Source organism: Taurulus bubalis (assembly GCF_910589615.1).
Source record: "Taurulus bubalis genome assembly, chromosome: 10".
NCBI classification, from domain to species: Eukaryota; Metazoa; Chordata; class Actinopteri; order Perciformes; family Cottidae; genus Taurulus; species Taurulus bubalis.
Window position 1 is genome coordinate 17,068,718 of NC_136598.1, and position 27,395 is coordinate 17,096,112.

The following is a 27,395-nucleotide window of genomic DNA, read 5'->3' on the forward strand; positions in this document are numbered from 1 at the left end:
GGGCTCGGTCCCAGAGTTGCTCTCAGAGGGAGCGATTAGATCAGTGAGCGCACACTGCCTAAACTAAAACTTACGGTTCCTTTCTTTGCCACAGAGTTTTACCGCTTTCCAAAAATCCACACCTAATTATCCACTCTATGGCGCTTTTAAATATCTGTGGTATTTAAAACACACTTCAACAGAATACTTGCAATATCGTTTAATGTAAATTGCCAGGAACTGCTTAATGTGGTCGATATTGTTCAGTTCATTAAGAGAACTCTTGCTTTATATTCTCAGTCCCCTGGGTGACAAGGGATGAAGCCTTTCTTGTGCTGAGCATTTAAGATTTTCTTTTTTTTTTTTTATGAAAAGGGTGTGGAGAGGAGGAAGGGAGAGGAGAAATTAAGAGAAAAAAAAGACGAGATTACATCACAATCAGCTTGTTTTGGGCTACGGATCCTCAGAGGGGACACAAATAACCCCTGGGATCTCTGCCTCAGAATGGAAGGAATCGCAAGTCAGAATCCTCTCGATCTTTCTTTTCTTCTTTTTCCTCTTTCCCTCCCTCCTCGTTGCAGCAGTCTGCTTCCCAGAATTCTCTGGCCTGAGCCCAAATGACAGGAATGCAGGAATCAAGGTAGCGTGTCTGCATGAACACACACATCAGACGCAAACATACACAATGCATCCATCCGCACATACTGTACAAGGAGGTCTGTTCTGTGTAAATACACATATCAGTACAGAACATAAACAGTCAGGTCCAAAAATAGTTGACAGTTGGGTCGACACTGTGCAGTTTTATTAATCCTGCATATTTTGTGAACTTGCAATACACATTGCATTAATAAAAGCATTCAACATTATTACCTTGATGATCACATAGCATGGTTCAATCCACGTAAACATGGAACCCCCGATTGTTTTTGTCAATCGACAATTCAAGTTATATTCAAACAAGATGCAGGCACAGTCGAATAAGGAGAAAGAAAGAGAGGAACGCAGCGTTTAAATAAAAAGCCAAAAATGCTGGAGATGGCTGAGAAGCCAAGATGCAGGGGCAGTCTGGTTTTGCAGCAAAGTTCTGTTTTACTCATATCAGAGCAAAGTCTCAGTCCAGACTATCAGCCACATGTAAAGTCAATAAGTCTTCCAAATCAAACACCAGAATGTGTTGTTAGTCCATGCACTCACACAGAAGGAATCAACACCAGGTAGTCAACAAAAATGGTTGCAGCTGCATTCAACGACAATAATATTATCTTTTCCGCGTGGAAAATGCCAACCCCTCCCTTCTCTCATCTTCCTCCCTCTTCTCCGTATCTTGTCATTTTTCTTTCCCTCCCCATCATGTCAGTCCTATCTCTCATTGAGAGGCAGAGAAAGAGAGAGGGACAGAGGGGGAAAGACAAGTTTGTTTTTCCGGAGAGGACAACATTCCCAGGCCTATGCCATTCCTCTTCCTATTAATAGAGCACAAAACACACACACACACACACACACACACACACACACACACACACATATACACATACACACACACATACACATACACACACACACACACACCACGATAGTTACTGTGGAAAACACAAGTCCATATCTCTAGGTTGTGGCCTTAAATGCAGAATAGAGTTACAAGGATCTCAAATGCAAAGGAGCCAGAGAGACTGTTTGCCATGATTCACACTGAGCCTCATCCATAACTGTCCTTCATTATTATAAGTATTGAACTGATCTCGGATTTATATATTATATTTGTCTTACCCAAGTTGACCCTCTCTCACTGCAAAAGAGTCTCTCCCCCTCTTCCGAGTTTTTTTTTTCTACCCGGACTACAGCCTGTCATTAGGAAGATAAGAACCTGTCTTGTAACTAGCTGTTAACTTTCATTTGGGTTAATACGTGTAGCATTTAGCTGCCACAGAGGTGAAGGATGAAAGGTCAAAAGTTTGGGTGTCGGCCCTGGAGGAGGTTGCTCACCTCAAACTGGAATTAGAAGTTTTTCAGGGCCCGGGGCCTGAGGTGGTTGTCAGATTTATGGTGTACTTTGTGCACGGCCATGTTTGCCATCCCAGTCACTTAGCAATGTGTCTTGCAGCAAAAGATAGCACAAGGCTTGTTTTCTGTTGAGACGTTTGGCATTTTCACTCATGCAGTAACTTTGAAATATAAGTCTTATATGTCAGTGTAATTGCACTTTACAATCACAGTGGCAAAATATCACCTAAAAACCTCTCAAGTGTAGCTTTAATTTATAATCTGACACAAATGCTTCGTTGAGACTGACTAGAATGCTGGGTTAAGAGGTTCAGAGAGAAATGTTGAAGCTGTAAAGACGAGCTAAAGCTTTGCATTAACACAGTCGGTGACTCAACGGTGCACAACTCATTTTAGCTCAAATATGCTGGAGAAAAACTGCAACATTTTGCATGATTATATGTAAAGTAACAACATCCACAGCTGCATACCCTTACAATACACATTATTATTAGTAGTAGTATTATTCAACCCCCCCCCCCCCCCCGAAAAACAAAGGCCAGACTCTCCACACACAAAGATGCTTTAAGTAGCTTTATATTTTACTTCTGTTATCTGATTCATATTGGATAGTTTATGTTTGGTAAACAATTATTAAAAGACAGTAGACGTTCTCCAGGCATCCATCAGAAAGAAACCAGTGTTTATAAGCTCTACTTAGGAAAGTTAAATATTGTTATCATTATAAGAAATCAAGAGAGCATCACTTTAAAAACTATGACCTTCCTTTACAGTGTAGCTTGTCAACATGTAATGTCCCTTTTAAACAACTGGAAACCTCAGATGATGTTATAAAAATCACAATTTCTTATATTTGTGTGAAATTATGTTCAAATCTGCATTATTCACAGTATTTGATCAAATGACCTGGAATTAGGGGCGTGACACAAAAAACGTGTGACTTTGGTTAAATCCTCTTTTCATCAAGAGCCGTTTATATTTAGGTCTGCCAGACTTTGCCAGGCACACACACACACACACACACACACACACACACACACACACACACACACACACACACACACACACACACACACACACACACACACACACACACACACACACAGGAGTCTTTAGTGGCTGAAGGGCTGTTCACTCTGTCAATAAGATCCAGATGTGAGCTCAGTGGGAGAGGGGATAAAAATAGAGCGAGAGAGGTGAGAGAGACAGAAGGAGAAAGACGGAGACAGGGTCAGAAAGAAAGAGAGAGAGACTGACGTAGAACAATGATCTCAGTGAGAAAGGTTGGGGGGCTGAAAGTATGACAGCAGACAGACGGATGAGGTGAACAGAAAGGTGGGGAAGAGATGCAAACTTGTTTTATTGTGCTGACATTTTTCTCTCCTCCTTCTTCCCTCAAACAGAAACACTAGCCCCTCTGATGTCACCACATTTCTACGGCAACATACACACACACACGTCCCACACACACGGTTGCCATGGGCGAAGAAGTATACACATACGGGCGGCCATCATCTTTCTCAAGTGCGCAGCTCCATCACTGTCTATCTTAAATACAGTAAAGTGGCTTTAAAAAAGTACTCTGGTCTTTTAAAGCAGCAGAGCTCCCACTGTCTCTTTGCTATATGCAAGGGTGTGTGTGTGTGTGTGTGTGTGTGTGTGTAAAATGCCTCCCCCAAACCCACTTCCTGCCCTGCCCTCTCAATGAAGACAATTATGGTTCATGCAAGAAGGATAACACAGTGGAAACAGTTCCTTAAAAGGCAGCATCCATGTTGTTTTCACCTCTGCACACATTTTTCAAATTAAAAGCCAATACCGCATGTTTTCCAAATATAAAGAATAGGTTATTCAAGTCTGTATGAAGTAGTGCAGAGCTGAAGCCATCTATTATCGTGGTGGCAGTTCTGCCTCATTACAAAGCAGACAGTGACATAGATCACAGGCTTGGTTTCAAAGGCAAACAATACGGTTTTCTACAGAGACAGTTGTGTTGCTGCACCAGTCTTTTCTTTCACGTTAAGCTGAACGGTATCATGACAGAAACCTGAGCTGCAGTCGCTCAATGTCTGAAGAAGTCAGGTATCTTCAACAGACAAGAGGTTTCCAACTATAACGGCAGATGGAGAAACAACCAAGCCAATCGGCTTCATGAAGAATGAGGTCATCTTCTCAACCAGAGCCAGAGGAATAGCGACAAAACTATTAGCAGGAAGTTGACGTGGGTGAGACGAACACAGCTATGCAGGTTGTTGAAAGACAACTCATAGAGATGCCAGCTCCTAAATCTGCATATGTCCACGCCTGACGTGAAAAACATAAATGCTCCGAGGAAACGCTTCTCTAAGTAAGTTCACAGAAACGTGTTTCTCTATTGGACACAGATTGAATAGTGAAGTGGAGCAAACTGGTAATCAGCTTCTTCATCAGGCTGAAGAGAGGCCTGTTTAATGTTTGGTCAAATGATGTAAACAATTTGTATTCAGAAAATGTGAACACGATAAAAACATTTTGAAATCAAAACGGCGGCTGGATGCACTACTTCAAGCCTCGAAAGATTGTTTGAAACTTCAAGGTCAGATTGTGAACTATTTTTAGGAACATGGCATCTGTGTTTTGTCTGCTCAGCCTTCATTCACAACCTTGAAACTTCTCAGTGAGAGTTGTAGCTGCACTGCAATGATGAACTTCCACTAAATAATAACGGTGCTTCTGTGGTTATTGGCCAATATTTGTTTTGAATAGTTTGAGCAATGGACTCTAAAAAGGCCGATCACAAGAACCTACAACCATCTGGAGCTCAAACTCCAGATCTCTGACGCCGTTTCCCAAAAAACATCTGCTGCCATCAGATGTTGCAAAACATGCGCAGTATTGCCGGATTTCTGTAAAAAAATAAAATTAAAGTGGCTTTTGTGAAAACGTGCCTCTAAGAAAGAGAGTGGTATATGGTGCAAATACCTGCCAATACATACAAAGTTATCAATCCATGATACTTTCTCATCTCTTATTTTTGATACTTAATATACAAAGTTGTTAAGAATAAATATAAATAACACTACACAATAAATAGATGGCTTCAGATAGACCCTCTGATCTGTGACTGGTGGTGACCAGAGCTACAACGGACATGTGACCCAGATGACATGAAAATAGTGACAGTAAATTCATATGAATGCTATAATGAGTGTGTGTAGCTGTCAGACCAACTGTTATATTTTCACCTGTGGTTGTTGAACTAGTAGTTTTGGATCCTGAAATTTTAACACAAGCATATTTTTCTAGGTCCCTAAATGGCGAAAAAAAAAATCGTGCTGTTTTTATTACACCGGAGATCGGTTTCCAAGATTTAGTTCTAGTCTGACAATCTTCGACTAAATATGCGCTCCAGTGACGTTTAATAGGAATGGCATCTCTGTAGCACACTGTGTGAACCTTAAATAATTTCTCCTTTCACAATAACATTTCAGAACCACACAATTGAAATGCCAACTGGTGAATCAAATGTTTGAAGGGGGGAAAAGTTGAGGGCTGGTTGAAAATAAGAAGCCTATTGAGGAGTGAAGAAAGACTACATTGTTTTAGGAAAGACCGGCCCGATTACCCACAAAACCCCGAGCTGTCATTGGGTGATGGGAGCTCTGTGTGAGCCCTTCAAACATACTTTCGGACACACACACACACACACACACACACACACACACACACACACACACACACACACACACACACACACACACACACACACTTCCAATCTCAAGATAAATGGCAGTCATCATCATCAACCATCATTATTGCCTTAATGATTACTGCTGTTATATTTGGCAAGAGACCGCTGAGGGACAGCAGGTCAGCACACACACACACACACACACACACACACACACACACACACACACACACACACACACACACACACACACACACACACACACACACACACACACTTACACTCGACCAAGATCAGTTACATAAGCAGATGGTGTCACCGGAAATGTTTTAATACTGTTGTTTCTGGTTCAAGTATTTCAAATCAGCAGCAGTTTTTATGCCAAAATGAAGTCATGACACATTAAAGATGATTCTGCAACTCCATCACTCATGGTGACTCTGAGGGTTAAGGTCGCAGGATTGATTAGTTTGGGATAAAATTCGGCATTAGTGCATCTATAATGTTTATAAATGCTCTTGTAATGAGCCACGGCGTTCACTTCTTTAAAGCGGTGGCTCCCTGACGCCTAAACTTGATCCTGAAAAATCCAGATTGCATATTGTCCAATATTGTTGCGAGCAGTTGAACCGATTTTTAACAGTTTCTAATGGCCTGAAGAGGTGAAACACTGAAAGAAAAATGTTGAAAAGTAATTTATGTCCTGGATTTCTCCTTTCTCATTCAGTCATAAGCTTTGTATTCTCTTTGTTGCTGAGAATTAGATCTAAAATGTGCAGGCTACAGCCAGTTAGCTTAGCTTAGCATAAAGATTGGAAGCAAGGGGAAAAGGATAGACTGGCTTCGTCCAAAGGTAACAAAATCCGCCTGCCAGCACTTTTAAAACCAAACAGATTCCATCTCCTTTAAGCCTTGCTGTCAAATGTTAAAACTGTTCTCGTCTCTGCTGCTGTCAGTTGTCATTTCCGTATGAGCCAATGCAGCCCTCCTCCACCCCATTCACCCCCAGTCTCCATCATATTCAGTGCCCAGTCCTGATCCTCATCATCGACTCTTCAGCAACTCCCTTCACCACCACCACCAGTGTCTAGACTACAAGGGGAATATTCCTGATCAAACCACAATATCACGACCCCCTTTTAATATAATACGTAATGAAGGAGTCAAATCGCCAAAGACTCTTCACTATTCATCTTGTGTGTACAAAAACATTGTTTCCCTCTAAATGAAGTCTGTTCTGATTGAAATGGCTCGTTTGTTTATTTTGTGCAACAAAAACAATGTTTTATTTACAAGCCAATGCAAAACATCTCCTAACCAACTGTGTCTCCAAGAACCTTAACCCAATTAAGTTTATAGAGGTTTTAAACACTCTATTAGCGAAACACACCCTTAAAAACTCTGTGCTCTTTGGCACATGCAAACAATAACTAGCATTAGCAGAGAAAACATGGAGAACTGATATGAGTGACATTGTAATGGCTTCTTATCATAGATTTCTCACAGTCACTGAAACCAAGTGTTGTTCACACACACAATTCTGTTTTTAAATAAAATAATACAAGAAGGAATCATTTCACAGTGTTTAAAGGGTCAAAAGCCCAAAATGTTGGGAACCAAGTCCGACAGTTCTGTTTGTATGAGCTTGTTAAAAACTCTTAAATCTATCTGTTAGCAAACCAAAGCACGGATAAGAGGAGTGACGAAGGGAAAGTGAAGGTAAGAGTCAGACAGAAAAAAATCATATTTTCAGAAATATGATTTGGCATCACTCCCATGGCTCTGTATTTATCCCATTCCAAATCTCTCTCTCACTCACACACACACACACACACACACACACACACACACACACACACACACACACACACACACACACACACACACACACACACACACACACACACACACACACACTCTCGGTTGACGTAAGGTCAACATATTTTCAGGCTGACTCATAGTTTTGTGAAAACTCAGCTCGTTGGGACAAAATGTTTTACTTAAGTACAAAGGTTGGCAGCGGCCAGAGTGATCCAGCCTCTCAACGCTCACCTGTGAGAGGGGGAGGGAACCGGGTCACTCTTTTGGACTTTAAAAACAAAACAACTCGAAAAAACTAAAACGTGCAATGCCAATGTGGAGATCTTGCACTGCTCCATAATTGTGTATTTTACTAAATGTGGGATTAACGAGAAGAAAAAGAGAATTGAAACAATGTTTGTCTCAATATTCTGTCATCTGTGGCGAGTGCATTCTCTACACCAGCAGAAAGAAAAGCCTTAGTAGGCAGATAAACAAAGAAATAAACTATTATTAAATAAATATTCAAAAGGTGACTTGTGAAAAGTGTCTAGTCTGCAGTGTTGCTTGACCAATAATTTGCAGGTGAGGTGTAGTGGGGAGTAATTCTGACTAGTCATGCCACAAAACGTCAGCACAGTGATCAAAGTATGTCTCACATTACTTTGAACTCAAGCATCTATTTCCTCGACATAAACACACACATTAAGATTTTCCTGGAAGTGTAGTACTACCTGTAAAGTTCTGCGCTCATCTTATTTTGTTCAGGCACGATGGCGGCTGATGATAATACTGCAATTATGTTATGCTACAGTAACCTAGTTTACTGCTGCTGGAAATATGCAATGAACCATTTTGATGCAAAAAGTGTATCCTTCTACTTTTGATAAATGTATTGCTGCATGAATTTGTTCAATTGTCTCCTCTGCTAATCCTGACAATAGTTTGAAAAACTGGAAACTCATGGGACTAAATTCCGACCGCAAAAACACAATCTGAACCAGAGGGGTACGTGAACTCGACAAAGCCCTACAGTGACGTCATCGATGTACTGTGGATGATGTCGTGACACCATGGAGGTTCGTCATGAGTAAATCCACATGATAGGGATGATGTCACTGTCAAGCGTACATGATGGCAGCAGAGCTAAACATTACAAGGTTCATCTAACTTCCAATTTCGCACACTCGACCCACACACAATACATAGACATAAAATAATGTTGTATGTACTTAAAAAAATAACACTTATGTCGTTCAAATAAAAAAATTAAACAACCCAGGGTTTGCTGGTATTCATTTTTTGTCACAAAGTCCGAGACTACTTAACTTGATCTTTCTTTCTTCAAACATAAAGAAAGATGTGAGTCAAACAAACCAACTGTCAACTGCATCCAACACACAGAGGACCAAAACCACCTGCCTGTGAGGCTGCCTTGTCCCGAGCTGCTCCCGTCTCTCTTCTCCAATAGTCCTCCTCTCCCTGCGCCTTAATCCGGGATCCCAGCAGCCACTCCGGAGCAACGCTACGACACTTCCAGCTTCTCCCGTTCCCATTTTGATGAGATTTTCTCAACTGGCAGCTAGAGCATGATCCAAACCGGCGGACTGATGCCATTAGACAGATGAAGAAGAGGGTGAGAAGAAGACAAGGACCGAAACAGAGCAGGGAGGAAAAAGCTGAGTGTTTCTACTGTCATGTTTCTCTGAATGACAAAAAGACAAATGAGAGAATAGGACTCCGCAGCCCAGTCAACCCACAGACAGACCTAGGCCTAAACCCTGTATATATGTGTGTGTGTGTGTGTGTGTGTGTGTGTCCGACCACGCCGTAAACTATGCTATGCTACACGTTGCACTGGTGACACAGTTGTTCTATTGTGTGAGCGAATGTGGGATACACACGAAAAACGTCCATGACAATCTGTCGCGGAGAGATATGCGCATACACAAAACCATACTAGCATATGCATGAATATTAATGTAACATTAGGCTGTCCACTGCTTTTTGAGTGTGTCCATAACCAAGTTAGGCCATCTGACAAATACTATTTGACTAACTATTTTTCTTGGGTTGTCGAAAAACCAACCTCTTTGGAGATCTAGTACAGCGCTTATTCATTTTCTACATTAAAAGCAACTCAAAATACAATGTACAGATTGCAATGGATGCCCTGACTGATCAACAATACACACAGCCGAGTACGTCATACAGTAAGCAGCTCACTGGTTGATAAAGTGAGCTGTAATGTCGAGCTGAGCAATCACATACTGGACTTAGAAATGTTCAAAAATAAAAAGTAAAATGAGCTGTTTACAACCGGATTCACACCTTTCAAGGTCCACAAAGTCATACGATTAGAAAATTTAGGAGGCAAGCAGGAATGGTAAGTGCATTTCATTAGCTTCATGGAGAGATAAGCATTTTTGCACAGCCAGGCATCCTTCACTGGCTAACAGTTAGCAACTAGCTTTTTTCGAGTGGTGTAGAATGACAATAATGCAGTTAATCGCCATTTCTAACTTCTCTCTTTACCTCGCACAAACATAATAGCCTGGTGCTCACCAGACTATTAAATTAAATGCTGACAGGAAAATCTAATAGACCCAATCTGTGAGTAGTTATCCCTCGACTTCTTCTGTGTACCTGTAATGGATTGTTTTGTGGCATATTAAGTATTTTGGGGCATTTTAACAGTAGCTTTATTATTTCTTTCCTTTTCTTCTCTTTGGAGAAACCAATTAGCATCAGCTGTAATTTAAACCTGAGGCGATTCCACCTAGAACATGGCAGCAAGCAGTGCAGCCCTGCATGAGGTGAATCATCAACGAAACTCTCACATTAGACATCTTTGTGGCCGCATGGGCTGTAGATGTAAACTACAAGAAAGACTCACATAACTGAGGGCCAAAGATATACAATGCTGTATACACAGACAAAAATGGTCTTCAACAGACGACCCATTTTCAAAGAAGCAAAAGAATCATGTGAACCCATTATTCATCATACATTATGTATGTCTCACACACACACACACACACATTTTAGTATGTAGAAATCTGCCTGTGCACAAAAAAAAGCTGAAAAGGCAGCTGTGCTAGAAAGTGCTGTTTCAGAGGAGGCTTTCCTTACATAAGCAAACTGCTCTGTAATTACACTGGGTGGATCCACACAGACTGAGAGAGTTAGAAAGAGCCAGTCTGGAGGGCAGCGACTGGGACAATAGATGAGGATAACAAAGAGGCAAAGAAGGTTGAAGAGGAACCCATTCCTCACAGGTTTAACTGTCATGCCTTTCCACTGGCGAGCTACACTAGCCTTAAAAGGGAACGTTAAAGATTTTCAAAGCATTGCAACTGTCACCAACCAAGGGCAAGGACATCCAGAACAGCTTCCCCACAGAGTTGTTTTCCAACTGTGAGAAACCAGATGGAGTCTCAGGTCTCATGTGATTTGTTTGTTTGAGTCGAGGTTGTATGCGTTTTTTACCTTTTGAAAACCCACCTATTTTTAGGCCTCTGTTCGAAAATTGCATACCCAAACTAAAATAGGTATATCTCTGCAACCACTCGGGCTATTTGAATAATGTTGGTGTTATAATAAAATATTCCTAGTACAAGATACATGTGGTCTGTATTATTTAGGAATAAACAGGAATAGTTCCACATTTTGAGAAATACGCTACATTTGCTTTCTTGCTAAGAGTTGTATAGCACTCATATTGGTTTGCTACGTACTTTAGCTGGAGCCGACAGCTGATTAGCTTAGAACAAAGAGTGTAAACTGTTAGCCTGGCTCTGTACAAAAGGTAAAAAAAAAAAAGTCCCCAAGCATGTCTCAAGTTCACCGTGTAAAAAACACATTTTGACATGCTACAGGAGGGATTATGTGCTGGATATTTTCTCAATTAACTGGGACTGCAAGAAAATACTGCTTGTATGCGTTGTAAAACCAAATTTGGTCTTCAACTTTCAGGTTATTATTTAATTGATTAAACAAAAACAATACACAATGTCTTAATTAGTTAGATGTTGAAGTGCTGGGAGGTGGATGTTGTTACCTTTGGAGTCAGGCTAGCATCACTCTCTGTTTCCAGTCTTTATGCTAAGCTAACTAGCTGCATAATTACAACACTGACACAAGAGCGGTAAGCAAGTCTTATACGTCTACAAAACATAAAAAGAGGATGAGAAGATGGATACCTGGAGTGGCTGAACCACAAACAAACTCTGTGATTAAATATATACACACACACACACACACACACACACATACACAATTGATTACAAATGACTTTATCGACTCTGAAATTCCCCCCGTCAAACAAAATAGGTCCATTATTAAAATCAACCACACACATACGCTCTTACTTGGAGGAACACAAAACATTTTTGTTGTGCCTGCCCCAAGAGCAATATTGTGCGTGTGAGAGACAGGCAAAATATTTAGTGTTTGAGTAGAGGACAAGATGGCGGGGGGTAGGAGACGCTCTCTCCCCAAAGTTCTCTGCTCTCTAAGGACCATAATAAGAACATAAAACATGTCATCACATTCTCTCAACACCATAACACACAACGATCCATTCATCTTTTAGATACAGTTTTCCACCTCCGCTTGCGGAAGTAAACTCAAAATGTCGACAATCAGAAGCCGCCTCCGGTGTGGCTGATTGATCTTCTGATTCATCACCGCTCTTCCTCTTTGCCTGCTTAGTCATGGCAACCTTCAACTAGAACAAACCACAACCTCATCCTTTCATCTCACCTTCACCTTTACCTCGCTCAGCATCGTTCACTTTTTGGGCGTCACTAAACCTGGGATGACCTTTGCATGTTAGAAAAGAACCCTGAACACCTACACTGTGTCCTTTACGTGTGTGGCCATGCAATGTGTCCTTGAACTTTCCTGTGAAGTCTGCGTTCAAAAGAGCAAGTTATTGGATAAGCTCCTAACCCTCCATTGATCACAAAATAAAAATAAAAAATTGATGATGCATTTTGATTACAGAACAGAGGTCATTTTCAGGTTTTTCATATTTGAGAGGTATGATATATTTAATAAATAGAAATGTCTCCTGTACGGTAAAAGCTCATTTTGATTGCTTTCTGCGTTATAATATTGAGCCTCTTCTTTTTCTGCACATGCACAACAATAGCATGATTTTGTTTCCCAAGTATTTTACCATCAGTGACATTTAATCAAAGATGTAACAAATTAACCAAATATTGCAATCACTGTGTTGTTTAACAGAGATTGTCTAAAAACATCCATATTCTAAAAAGGTTGTTTTGCATCATAATCATTTTTCATATTTCGACCTTTACTGCTCCACTTCGGCATTTACTACATCTAGAGAAGAGTGGGGATTGTAATGGGACTGAAGCAGAAAGGACCCGACAAGGAGAAAGTATTTGATTCCATGTGGGTGGCCTGATAAAACAAAGTCAGTCATAAATCTGAAGCTATAAACACTGTGCTTTTAGAACTAATCCACGCAGAACGGAGCACAAACCAAAATGTCTGTCTTCTTCCTTTCTCTCTGGCTTTAGGTTTCTCCTTCTCTTGTCTTCAAGTTGTTAAGAAAGAGTGTGGTACACTGCCATTTGTTCATTTCAAGGACATGAAAGAAGCACAAAAACATATTACGATGGCGGCTATCCTTTTCAAACGACCAACAATTGGTACTGAGTGATTGACCAGATAGTCGTGTTTATATAATTGAATGTTGATGTGGTTTAAACGTTGCTAATTTGAGACTGTTTTCTTTAAGTTGACAGTTGTTCCTTGAGACTCCTTAGCTCTTTTTGGAAGTAGCTGAGGAGAAGTAAAGATGGACCGCATTCCTGCTAGTAGCTGTTAAAGTGACTACGCAAACAGTAGTGTGCCCACACACACACACACGCACACACACACACACACACACACACACACACACACAAGTTGGGGTGACAACACTATCATAAAGATATCTCTCCCTTTATGAAGATGACTTAAATCAGAGTTTTTACATCTAAATTAATGTTGTGCATTTCAAAAATCTTTCCCAAGGTGAGAAACCAAAACGTTGAGAGTACAACATACACTTATAGACCAAGTTATAGAGATTTGTTCTAATGAAGCCCCAAAAAAATAAATTGCGTAGCATTTCTTTATGGTTTTCAAACATACCAAGATTGCTAATTAGATATTGTACTTATGACCCACCTCCGTTTCAAGTAAAAAACAGCCTTATTCTACAGTCGTCTTCCATTACCTCTCATTCCCTCATTCCCCCTCCTTCAACCACTGTTTCATTCTTCAGCTCTCTCTCAGTTCTATTTTGATCCTGTAACCATTTTTTTTAGCCAGCAAGCGTTTTCTTTCCAGCTCTCTTCCTTTATCGTCTCTCTCTCTCTCTCTCTCTCTCTCTACCTGACATTTGGCACAGCAGCCTACCTCACACCAAGACAAACTTTATGACCTCACTTCACTGCAATGTTCCAGAGACTCAAGAAATACAGCAAAGAGCAGAATAAGATAACATATTGGAAGAATGCTGGAGAATTAAGACACATGGAGATGGGCATGAGCTGGAAATGCTAAATACTGATAGTATTTTGGACTTAGACCATAGAGGTTGACTGACCCAACATCTGGATCGATACCTAGAGAGAAAAAGTTAAAAAGGCCCAATGAAGAAAAGTAAATCAGATAAAGATCAAATGAATGACAGACTTTGATGTCAGAATGCATGCAAAGTGCCGAGGGTGAAACAAACCACACTCTTTTAGCTTGGCACAGTTATTACATTCAGTCACACACACACCAGGGCAGTGCTCTAAACACAGAGTGTTGGCAAAACTTTGGGCATCCAGCGTTTAAACAAGCCATTGATAGTTTCCAGGCAAACAATATGCGCACACACACACACACACACACACACACACACACACACACACACACACACACACACACACACAGAGGCCGGTAATTCTGGACATCATCAAACACTTCAGTAACCACAACAACTTCCCATTTCCCTAAACCCATTTCCTGCCTGGTGAGGTCACTCGCCAGCTACTGCTACATTCTCTACTGGAACAAGGAAGGACAGTGGGCCAAAGGATTAAACAATCAAAAACTAATAAATACCGGGGCAATAGATGGAAATAATATTAATCTATATCAATGTGTTCCGTCCTGAGCTCAGGATGGTAATCCCAGTGTTGTTTTTAACTTTCTCCACACATATTCAGCATCACGCCCATGACTGTATAATAACTTAGACTTCAGGCAAAGACCCCCAGGAGAGGTCATGTGTGTATGGCAATGAATAACATAGACACTGAAAAGCACAGGCAGACATATCCGATTCCCACAATGCACTGTGACGCAAGCCAAACCTCCAAATTAGCTACAATTAACAAACCTTACAAAACAAGTGTGTGCATCCATCTGTTCGGTTCTTGCATTAGTTTAGGTGCATTAAAGTTTCTAGCACATTGTACGTTTATCATATACTTCTTATTCTACCTGGTGGTGGTTTGAAAAACATAAAATGATTGTCAGTTAATTGTTAAGTATAATCCTCCTTACATAGATTTTTGGTCAACGGTCAATCCGTTAACCTGTATTGCTATGATGGAACAAGCCAGAAGCCTCCAACTGTTTAGACACGACTGAGTAAATGCAGCATTGAATACACATCCACACACACCGTGTGTTTGGGTGCACTGTTTATTCTATTCCCTCTTCTATGACTCTGGCACAGAGACAATCGATATTGAATGAAACAAATAAATGAAAACAGACACACGCAGCAGGCCTCGGTCCACTCCTTAATGCCCTTTGTCTGAGATTTGTTTAATCAAACTAATAACATCCTCTGATGTTTGTATAACACTGTTCAGCCTTTAATGGCTTCTGTATTTTAGTACGGCTCCTAAATGGACTCTGAAATTTACCATATGGGTCCTGATTCACTTCACTTCATAAAAAAGGCACAGGGCAGGGCACATGCATGCACTTTTGGGTGTAGCTATGAAACCATGAGAACAAGCCAACTATACAGGAAAACATTATGAGATCTTTTAAGACAACTGGTATCACCTCGAACCCCATTTATCTTACATTATTAAAATACAAATCCAGTTTCCCCTCCATATTTGAGACATTCGAAAAAAGCCAAATACAAATCACTTGTTTGTCTCTCGGTCAAACACAAACCAAATTTAAAACCAGGAATCATCAGAAACCAAAGACACCATGCAACAAGAGAGCATTGATCATGCCAGCTTTTCACTTGCACGCACACACACACACACACACCATTTAAAATGGTTAAGTGGACTCACCACTCTGGGCTTGGTCTTCTGTGGGGCAGCTGTGGCTGTAGTGTCCTCTGTGTTCCTCTTCTGTGGTCCAGCTTCTGTAATTCCACTGGTGCTGGTCTCGCTGGGCCCCTCCAAAGCCAACACTGAACCTTCTGCTCCATCCCTGGCTGCTGGAGGAGGCCCTGGACCCTCAGCAGTGCTCAGTTCCAGAATATATTTCTGGGTCACAGTCTCCAGAGATGGGGCCCCGTCTCCTGGAGGTTTGCTCGAGGTTGGAGGCTCTGCAGTAGGTGGGGCGGAGAAGGAGTCCACTTCCTTCAGTGGCTGGAGTTGTGGAGGTGGGGAGATGGGCAGAAAGGTGGCAGGTTCGCTGGCGTGGCGGACATGCTTGGATCTCGTTTTGGGTTTGGATTGTAGTGTGGGAAGGGAAGGGGTGTGGTCACCGTGGTCTTCCCGCTCCTCTGAACCCAGTTCTGAGGGCTCAAATGGGTCCTCGTGAGGGAAAAACTGAGCCAGCCTGTTTGGACGCTTTCTGGTGGGCCGACGAACCATTCTGGGCGACAGAACTTCAGCCAGCATGAGGTTAAAGTTAAACTTCTGCACCTCCACTTCTTCTCCATCTTGGTCTACATCATCATCGTCATCATCATCATGGTTTTCAGAGTGAGGGGTGCATTCAGACTGGGAACGAGCTTTGACTTTTATGTTTGACTGTGGCAGCAATGCATGTTTAGGCTTCCCTTCTGGCTCCCACCGTTCCGCTCTCTGCTCACTCAGGATTGGCTCACTGCTGGAAGGTGGGATCTGACCAGGTTGATCCAACTCCCCGATTGGCTCAGTGCTGCCAGTCTGACCTTTAAATTGAGGGTCATTCTGGGAAAGTAAAGGGACGTCACTTCGGCGACTGGGGTCACTGAACGACTTCTTCTTAGGAGCTTTGCCATGGTCGTCTGTCATCAGTCTGTCCATCGCACCAGGCTCAGCCACAATGCTCCTGATCACCCCGCTGTAGTCATGAACGGCATCATCCCGGAGCCCGCCATCACTGTAAACTGACAAGTCACTGGCCACACTGCCCTTGTATTCTGACAACGTGGCCACAGCAGAGGCATCTGGAGCACCACCTCCACCTTTGACAGATAGGGATCCAAGTAGGTTGCTGTCTACAGAGGAAAAATTGCTATTCCCTTCTTCTGTCACAGAGCAGTGCCGCTGAGGCATGGGGTCACTGAGAGAGCGGTAGACTGTGGACTCCCCATTTCCAACAGCTGCTATTGTTGACTCTGCGTTACTGCCATTACTGGAATCAGAGCCTGTGTTGTGAATCCCAGAAGGGGAGAACTTACGCCTTCGACGGATAGAACTGGGTGTTGCCGGGGCTTCAAGTCCTCCTCCTGTGGTGCCAGCGGACCTCTGCAACACAGCGCTGTTGGCGTTGATCTCCTCAATGGCAGTGTTAACATTGTTGATACCAGCAGTGCTGCTCAGCTCCATGATGATACTGTCACTCTCAGCCATGCGGGCAGGATGAGGCAAGGAGGGAGGTATGTTGACATCGTTCAGACGATTTGTACAATTCCCGGTGTTCTCTGTCATCTCCTGTCTTTCCTGCTTAAACCCCTCAGCCTGATGGAGAGCCGATTGCTTCCATACGGTGACAGGCTGCCCGAGCACATCCTTAGCAATTCGTGACCCCAAATTAACCCCTGCTAAGCCCAGGAATGACCTTTCAGAGGGGTCACTTGGGCCTGTCTCTGGCTCTGTCACAATCCCTTCATCTGTTAAACTAGACTCATGGCCTGAAAGTTCATCCACAGAGCGGTCGTAGAACATGCTTTCCTCCGAGTCGCCTTTCAGTAAGGCTCTCTCCGTCTCTCTGCTCTGTCTCTTCGCCTTCTCCCTGTACTCTGTGCCCCTGCTGTTTAGCTTTTCCAACTGCACACTTTGTCCATCCCTCTCGCTCCTCTCCCTCTCCCTGTTCTCTCTCTCCCGCTCATGTTTATCCCTGTCTTTTGTGCTTTTAAACTCAGCCCCTTGAGCCGTCCTTGCCTGTTCCTCAACACTTACTCGTGCTTTCTCCTTTTCTTCATTTGTTTTCTTGACCTGGAAACAATCATCTTCCAAATCCTCGCCAGTTCTCCTTACGCCTACGTCATCATCTTCTCTAGTGCTCATCTGGCAGATATCTCGAATTACCTGCCTGGCTTCCTGCACATACCTCTCCTGCAATGGAGTTGGCATCCCTTCCTCATCATCATCATCATCAAATCCATAATCCCTCATTCTTTGTCGTCTCCCAAACCCAAAATCCCCCCCATCACTTTCTACTTCCCTCTCTGACACCAACACCCTCCCTCCATCACCCTCTCCGTCCAAATCAAGCTGCTGCTCAGAAGAGCTCCTCTTCGTGGCGCCACCTGTCAAGTAACACCTCACTGCTGTCGTGGGTTTGTCTGAATAAGTGAAGGATTTTGCACGCCGCAGGGTGGCAGTTAGGTCTTTCAGTGACGGCCGTCGACCAGAAGGTAGCAAATTACCACCTTGATTCCGTGAGCCCATCCTGTACACTGGGGACCCGTCCAAGACCCCGGATTTGTCTACACTTGTTTTCCGCACCTTGAGCTCTGACAGGTCAGATTTCAGAAAGCTTAAGAGGGACATAGTTTCTGAGGTGATATCAGGGTTGGATATGGATATTTGGTTCTTATCCTTATCAACCACACCATCCCCACTTTTTGTCCTGCTTAGTGCTGGACTCTCACCACCCCTAACTCCTGTTGATGCCCCACCTTCTCTGGAAAGTACACTAGATAAGGGGGTGACTGAAGGCACAATCTTGGGGCGCACTCGCACAGGGGTACGAGAGAAGTTATCCCCATGGCCAAAGCTTGGGGAACGGTACATGGTAAAATTCCCATGATATGTTTTACTCAGCATGGACAAGGATGCAGTTCTGCTAGTTTTGCCTCCTTTTTCACCCGTGTTAAAAAACACATTTGCTGCACGGTTGGTGCAGCCAGCCTGGTCCTCCTCCTTCAGTGTCTCAGTGCTGGAGTATCGACTGCTGCAAAGTGAACCACCAGGACTGGAAACAAAAGGGGGGAGATTGACCTTTGACACTCGTGATACACCAGGAAGTGCTGTGGATGTCACAGGTGAGGAGATGCGCTCCCATTGCTGCACCCTGGCTCTGTGACTGCTGGGTTCTCTTGCAGAGTGGCTCCGAGATGCTGTTCCCGCATATTCTCCTCCTGTGTTTTGCAGGTGTGGCCTCTCTAAATGCTCCATCGTCAAGGCTGTGTCACGGTCGCTGTCTTCTGATTCGCCATCATGATCATCACAATCATCGCGGCCTGTTGCGGAAGCAGCTCCACTGACCTTCTTCTTCTTTCTCAGCGAGCGGCGGCGCACTGCCTCTCGACTGTGGGGGCCTATAGAACCAGGACTGTCCTCCTCACTGCCTGAGGACTTACCAATGCCCTTAGCACCCCACCAGCCATTTTTACTGCGGGATAAATAGCTACCTACTCGCTCAGTGGTGCCCCTTTCTCCTGCTCTGTAGGAGATGGAAGGAGCTGGGCCACAAGGAACACTCCCACCGTCTCCTCCACCCCCTTTTCTTCTCCTTCTGTGCTCCTCCTCTTCGTCTCCAGAGCTAAACCTCCAGCGGGAGCTGAGAGGAGAGACAACTCTGGCTGGGGCTCTTAGCTCCGTGGAGGGAGGTACAGTAGAGGAGGAGGTAATGGCTTTATCTGGACCTGGAGCAGAGGAGGGGGAGGAGGGGGTGGGGGCGGGTGTTCTAGAGGAGCTATGTGAGGAATGTAAACTATCCCTGGGCAGCCCGACCCCCTGTCTATCCCTTCTCTCCCTCACTGTCGGCCGCTGAAGAGAGGAGGAGCAGGAGGAGGTGTCCAAGCTCTCCGATTGACTCGGAGACAAAGTAGCAGGGGGTTGAAGGTCAGGGCCGGGGTCAGATGTCAGCCTCGTCGTCCTGAGGGTCTTGTGGGCAGCCTCTGACTCAGTGCTGGGACTGTGAGATCTGTATGGAGATGGGTTAATCCTCTGGTAGCGACTACCCCCAGTGCAACTACGGCCGCTACTGCTGCCGCTTTGAAAAGTATTTACGCCAGAAACTTTGATGTCATGAGAACTTTGTGTCTCTAAGTCTGCCTCCTCATCATTCGAGTACTGCTGGTGGTCACTTTTGGAATAAAAGTCCATACCGTGACACAAATTATCTTTAACAGTGCTTTGAGCTCCAACTATGCATTTGCCATGCAAAGACAGGACACTAGCTTCATTCGCAGCGCTGCAAGGCGAGAGGAGAGCACTCTCACTGGGGCTGAGCTCATGCAAATGTCCTCTGCTGACTGCTTTTAAATTCTCAGAAGAGTCAGTGTTGTGCTTTGTGCCTTGACTCTCGTCGAAAAGTTGTCTAATTTTGGTGACACTGGGCCACTTGTCAGAGTGCAGGGGAACAAAGTCACTGTGGTGTGTAACAGCATAACTTCTGTGAGATTTGCAGGGTGGGGGAACCCCTCTAATGGTAACATCCTCTTCCTCATCTGTAGTCAAAGTCTTAGGATCAGAGGGACATGCATTGATTTGTGAGTAATCTCTCTTACCAGAGTTGCTGTCAGTTGATAAACGTTTAAAATGCAGCCTCTTCTCCGAGTCCGAGCCTGAAACGGAGTCAGTTTCGGAGTGAAACTTTTGCACTTTGTTGTCCGTCAGTGACTCTGCAGCGGTGGTATCACTCTCCTGGAAACATCCGCCACCGCTGTCCTCGTGAAAAGATGTACAAGCCGGTGACCGGTCTCTCGTGGAGCCCCTCGCCCGGGGAAGAGTGCTGCTCCCCGGCGTCACTGCTGCGCCGTCTCCGGGTGAGGCTCTGTGCGTCCCGGCGGAGCCGCTGCTGAACTTCTCCGTGAGCTGTCGGATGGATGGAGAAAGAGAGGAGTTTCTCTTTGGATCTGCGGTCGAGAGGCCGGCGGTGGTAGTGGTGGTGGCAGAGATTTTGGAAACTTTTCTTGACACACTGACATTACGCGTCGCTAAGGGTTGTTCTGCTTTGCTGGGCTCCGGGGGAAGGGCGCCGCCAGCTGCCTCCAAAGCCTCCGATTTGTGTTGTTGGTCTTCATTCCTGCTTGGGCTCCAGGACCCCAACTTTTTGAAAGAAACGCTGCGATACACTGCCGCATTCTTCCTCTCTCTTGCTGCCATTGTTCATGTCTTTCTTTGTTAGATTTCACACACACATTTTCACTCCACGGGTATTACAGATCCGAGCACCTTTTGGAGTTGTGGTCCATTTCCCCCACAAACACGCAGCCTAAAGGTGTGAATACCCAACAACAATGACTCTTTAAAAACGTAACTGTAGGTGAATCAAGTGGTAATCTGCTCAGTGAGTAAGTAGGTGAGCGCTGCTCCGTTATCAACACTTACATGTTGTCGATTCCCGAAACCGCATCCGTGCAGGGAGGAAAGCGCTACTTTTGTTGGCCAAAACTTCCACAACCTGTTCACAAACACAACCATCCATTGTTAATCCCTTAATATTTCCAAACTTGAGTTTAGCACGCTCGAACAGGCCCGACGCATCACCCGCTTCTAATTCCCTCCAAACTGTTTGTGGATTCCTTATTTTGGCATGATTTGGTTTTCCGTGACTTATGTTGTTTTTTGCATGTTAATGCCTGAGATAGGGCAGAGGGGTGGGCGGGACTAGGGGTATAGGGGATGTCATAGCCCCCTCGGGGATTGAGAGGAAAAGCTTTCTTTTTTTTTGTTGATAAAAGGCCGATACTGTGTAATTATAGCCCATTCCTTGCGAAAAAGACAGTAGGAGTCAGGAGTATCAGACAGAAAAACTACACGTTCAGAGAAACATTTTTGGCCCTGCAGCATTTCTGTATATATCCATAGGAACACATCACTTTCAACACTATGCATTTCCAAGATACAGAATACACTCATGGTATTTCTGTCTCTTTAGAGTGATACACTATATTTGTATCCTACTTTCGCAATGTTCAACTAATAGCTCAATACCACAGTGTATGATGATGCTGGTGAATTAGAGGGTCAGCATTCAACCGGTAGGGTGGGGAACAGGACAAAAAAGAGTTTTCACTCATGCCCAATACGCGCTCTGCGGTGCTTCCCGTGAGGCTGTATGGTTAACAGGTCCTTTTGTCCCAGAGAGGAGTTCTGTGTCACATTCCCTCAGAGAGGAGCAGCTGCTTGACTGCAGCGCCCTCCACAGGCTGACCTGTTAAATGCCAGTTCACTGGTGGTGGAAAATGGGGCTTCTGCTAAACTCCCGACACAATTTTAAGAGTTGCATTCAACATTCTGAACATTAATATAACAGCAAACAAATATTTGCTATGTAAAGTTATATATGGAATGTAATACCTACCTGGGCAGAGAAGGAAGGGGCTCTCCCTCTGTGCGTTGTTTGTTATCCGAGCTTCTCCCAATGCGTCCCTCAGGTAAACTCTTAGCTCGGCCAGCATCATCAGTTGTGAGCAGCTGGCTCGCCTTCGCCATGTTGAGAGCCGTTGAGAAGGAATCTAAATGCTCCCTTGTTTATGTTCATGTCCCATCTCTAATCCTTAATGTTGTTGTGTAAATGTAATTTGCCAGGCTGAACACACACACGTGCCCTCCTCGTTGTTTACCTTTTTTTTCACGTCTCCATGCTTCCTTCCACTGGTAACTGCATGTTTCACGCCGCATTGCTATGACTTGTGGGTAATTCCCTTGGGTAAAAGTCTGCATCTAATGCGGATTTATGGAAACGGTTCATAAAGGGCTCAACATGTCTGTTTGAGGGCTCTCGAACAGACATTTTGAGCCCTTTATGACGACATGACAGTGGGGCAGATGGGGGACATTGGGCCGTAGGATTGTGTTAACCTGTAAATTGGAAAAGTTGACTTGAGTCAGGTATGGTGCAGTCCAGAAAAAATGTGAGTCAGTAAAAGAGCAACCAATGTTTCATGTTGTGAAAAAGATACCAGACAATATTTTCACTGGAAAATGTCCTTTTGTCTGAATGAAGAAGTATGAAGAATTCATATATGCTATAGTTACTTTTTTTAATGGCTGTTTTTTGTGACATCAAAAGCAACTCACAGGGGCTGCATGGTAAGATAATATATATATATATATATATATATATATATATATATATATATATATATATATATATATATATATATATATATATATATATATAAATTACATCTACGTAACAAAAATACAATTCTATGCCTGATACTACTCCGTGGTACAATATTTTACAAAAATAAGAATTGTTCAAAAATAATACTGATTGACATAAATATGTTGGCACAGTGTATAGACATCTGAATCACTTTAAACTGACAACACACACACGTTTCAGACGCGTGGAGAAAATAAAAAGACATTCACATATTTAACAAAAACAGAAAGACATTCATTCATCCAACAATAACTATGCATTCACATTTTGCTGAAGCCGGGAGCACAACATACAGTATATTACTACATTACTGAATATACACACAGAGACACATTAAAAAGACCCCAACATTTTAAGCACAGTACCTCATATTGTGGTCAAAAGTCTACTTGCATTTGAAATGCATGAAATTGACATGTTCACAACCAATATACACAACATTCCTATCCTCATGGGTGCCAAACTCAAACCATAGTTGCATGTTTGAAGCATGTGTTTAAAGCTGCAGAAAGGTTGTCAGTTCCAGTGGCTCCAGAGCGATTCAAAGGTTGTTGGCAAATTAGATCTATTTTAAAAACAGCATTAACAATTATTTTAGAGATATCATTTTAATTTTGATATCAAATTGTCAATTCAGAGAGGGATACACGAGTGCCTGATCTTCAGCTGGGACATATATCCAACATATCCATTATTTTCTTCACAGTGTGTCTCTGAAAGACTAGTTGCAAAAGTAATTACAATTAACAAAATTCACAAACTCAGTTACTTTGGATAACTCCAGAAGAAATAGTAGAAGGAAGTACAATTGTATGCTTTGCACATTTAGATATTGTATCCAATCAAAACAGTACTAAGTACTAAACATTTCACATGTACTCTAGAGTATCTCCTTACGTACACATAGATGCTTTTACACACATTGCTCTATTCCCTATTATTCATTATTTATTTTATTATCTTTACAACACCAAACTTCCATCAGCAGAGATGATGTCTTGGAACAGAAATCCTTATTTCATGGGAAGGGATCATATACGAACAGGAAGTGGAAAACTGCAGGCTGAGCCTTAATTTAACTCTGCCAGCCCATAAATAGCATTTAAGTATCTAATGCATCTGATAACAACTTTTAAATGTATTAACATTGTCATTTACTTTTCAATAGATTTCCTTCGCTGACTGGAAGTGAAGGAAACTAGGGCCTATTTGAGTGTGGTATGAGCTGGATATTTAAGTTTTGTTGGCATCAGTTTATCTCTGATTGTAGTGGCTGAGATCTTGTCCTTACTAGATAACATGTCAGTGACCGTACCATTTTTAGAAAGAGCATAGCCAGCATTTCAGTGCAGTGGGGTTGCAGCAGTGGGTTGCACTCACCATCCATGCAACACCAAGTCTTACAACATTTAGGGCAGAAACCGCAGGACTCTTCATATGACAGTGTAATACACATTTCCCCACACAAGTGCTTCATGCAATTTGTATATGCAATCATTAACATTAACAATTGCTTTGAGCTTCATGCTATAGCGGATTTGATCCCAAAAAATAAATGTATTGATCTTTCTTTTTCATCATTTCTTTTTACACCTCCACATTACACAAATCACCTTTCACCTGCAGTTCTATATAAAGTGCAGAGGCCTGCTGAAGTGGAAGACACTCTTTGTTACCATATCATATGAGAGCATTGTCCTTATATCTACTGTATATCTATCATACTGCGGTTCACAGCGTGAAACAACTCCTTCGCTCTTCCTTTACTACCCAGCGGAAACGGAAAGAAAACAGATAATGGGCACAATGCCGGATGCGAATGCTCCAGTCTGCTGACGGTATGTATTTTATATGTGCAGCACTAGCACTCTGGAATCTCAATAAGTGCCCCAGAAGGAATACATTGCGATTGCTGTGATATTCATTGCAAGATTACAACCTCCAATTTGCATTTCAGAAGTCTTCTTGACACCCCAGTACCTCTCGATTTTTCAACCATCTTAGGAAAGTGAGGTTCTTCGCTACTGTGAGAAGCAGGTAAAAGCAAAAAATGACTTACATTAGAACATGCACAAGGAAACTCAGCAACCAATACATGTACCACCTTACAGCCTCCGAGGATCCAACCCTGGTGTTGCAATAATACTGTTGCAGGATGATCCACTGTTGGCTCAAACGCTGGTGCCCTTGTCCCTGAGCGTGGTGACTTTGAGCATGAACCTTCTGGTGCTTTGGCGGTAGCGTGGCTGGGTGAAGTAAAACAGAATCGGGTCCAGGAAGCTGTTCACGCTGGCAAACGGCCGGGTGCATTTATAGATGATCGAGAACAAGTTTCTGGTCTCGCAGGGCACACCAGGCAGAGTGCGCACCACCAGGTACACGGTCTTGGTAAAGTGAAACGGCAGGAAGCTTATGCAGAACACCACCGCCACCACGATGATCAACCTCACCGCATTGTCCCGCTTCTCCCCAGTCGCCATGGAGACACCCTGGTAGGTCACCGGGCGGCAGAGGATGAAGGCCATCCGACAGTAGCACACCATCACGCCCATGAAAGGCACCAAGAAGCCGAGGCAGGTCAGAGCCATGCCGTAAGGATAATAGCTCACTGAGTTCGTGGGCGTACTTAAATCATAACACACCGTCCGGTTTCGCTGGATTCCCGTTGCAGCAAAGTGAAAAGTCGGCGCGCACAGGGAGACGACCACCAACCACACCCCACCACAGACACACCACGCCAACCTGCGGCCGCCTTGCTTGGGCCACATCACCATAGGATGGCAAATGCCCACATAGCGTTGCACACTGATGCAGGTGAGGAAGAGGATGCTGCCATGCATGTTACTAAAAAAGGAAAATGAGAAAAAGAAAGTACGGTTAAGTCAAATCTTATTAAGCTGTATGATTCTGTACTGTGTGAGAAATACCGCATATTCTTATTAAACTGATGGAATAGTTTTAACAGCTGTATACAGAGATTATTATCCAATATTCATTATCTCACCTGTAGAACTGAAACCTGACCAGTTTACAGGTAAACTCCCCAAAGGGCCAGTAGTCATGACTGGCATAGTTGTAAATGAGCAAAGGAAGTGACATCACATACAGGAAGTCAGCTATGGCTAAATTGAGCATATAGACGTTGTTTTTGGACAAATTGGGCCGAGTCCTCCATATCTTCAGTATGACAGCACCATTAAGAGGAAGTCCGAGCAAGAAGACCAAAATGTACACAGCAGGGAGTAATATACGTTTAAAGTCTTCTTTATAGGTGCAGCGCAGGATGCCTGCCACGCTGATGTTGCTGACGCTGGCGATGGAACCGTCTGCTGCGTATGGCTCTGTGGGCCATGCGCTGGAAGAGAAGGAGTCCGAATGGAAGGTTCTGGAGACGAGGGTTTCCGTCGGGAAGGAGTGTGGCATCTTCACTTCCTAGGGAGACAGGGAGAGACATGACAGGGTCTTTACTTTGGTAAAATCGCTTTTTTTACTGAAATAAACACGAGAGTGATGATGTGTCCATGCACACATTAATGTGTTTATAGGTAGTCCCACTTAAAATACAATTCTAAATTTGTAAGGATGTTACAGTACACACTGTGGTACAAACCACCAGTAATACACCAGTGTTACCTGAAATAAATCACACCAAAAGGATAAGTTGTATTTCTATTAGTGTATTTAACAAGGACAATGCAGATCAACATTGTGACATTGGAAGATGTAATGCAGCAGATGCTTTTAAATACAGGTTAAATCAAGTCAGCAAACATAAAGGTAAAACGGATTTAGCATAAAGCGGTTACCTCTCTGTTCAACATGCCTATGTATGCATTGAAAATGAATGATTTTTGAGTTCTTCAGTGCCTGTCAGTAAACACAGGCAGAGAGAAACATTCTCCACCAGAGGGCACAAGAGAACACAATGTATTCCATGTATTACATCAACATCTTCAACATTACAGGGAAGCAGTCAACACTGGACTTTTCCTTTATCCCTTATTTTACCAGAATTAAAGTATATAAGCATTATAAATGGAATATAGTTCAAGTATATGTAGTATGTAATGTAGTAAAAGTAGTACATGTACTCATTGTATAGGCTTAAATTATTGCTGCATCAATATGTGGGCATTTCATTGTTGTAGCTATAAAGCAGTGTTTCCGAGAAGGGTCTGCAGAATAGATCTTAGGGGTCACAAGGTGATGAAAAGGAAAAGTGAGCAATTTGTGATTTACTGAAGGATTTAATCTTCCCGGGCCTTTAAACATTATTCTATAACTATATATTATATCAGAATAAAAGAAAAAGAAAAAACACTTTGGTTAACTGGTCACGACTGGCAGACATATGCAAACAGTAATGAAGGGTTACAATGAAACATGCTTAACATAC

At 43.1% G+C, this 27,395-nt stretch overlaps 2 protein-coding genes across 2 annotated transcripts in view; both read right to left on the reverse strand.

The window, feature by feature from the left end:
- Positions 1 to 20,988, reverse strand: part of arhgef17 (Rho guanine nucleotide exchange factor (GEF) 17) — a gene marked incomplete at both ends in the record, with an annotated part of 50,784 nt that extends 29,796 nt beyond the window's left edge. The window contains one exon of the mRNA XM_079225138.1: positions 15,787 to 20,988. Coding sequence (XP_079081264.1) covers positions 15,787 to 20,988 — 5,202 coding nt within the window. The remainder of the gene's footprint in view (positions 1 to 15,786) is intronic.
- A 4,182-nt stretch (positions 20,989 to 25,170) lies between these two features.
- On the reverse strand, positions 25,171 to 26,820 carry p2ry6 (pyrimidinergic receptor P2Y6; the record flags this gene model as incomplete). Its single annotated transcript, XM_079224873.1, has 3 exons — positions 25,171 to 25,843; positions 26,004 to 26,431; positions 26,806 to 26,820. The coding sequence occupies 3 exons, from the start codon at positions 26,818 to 26,820 to the stop codon at positions 25,171 to 25,173; spliced, it is 1,116 nt and encodes a 371-aa protein (XP_079080999.1).
- Between the last annotated feature and the right edge of the window lie 575 nt (positions 26,821 to 27,395).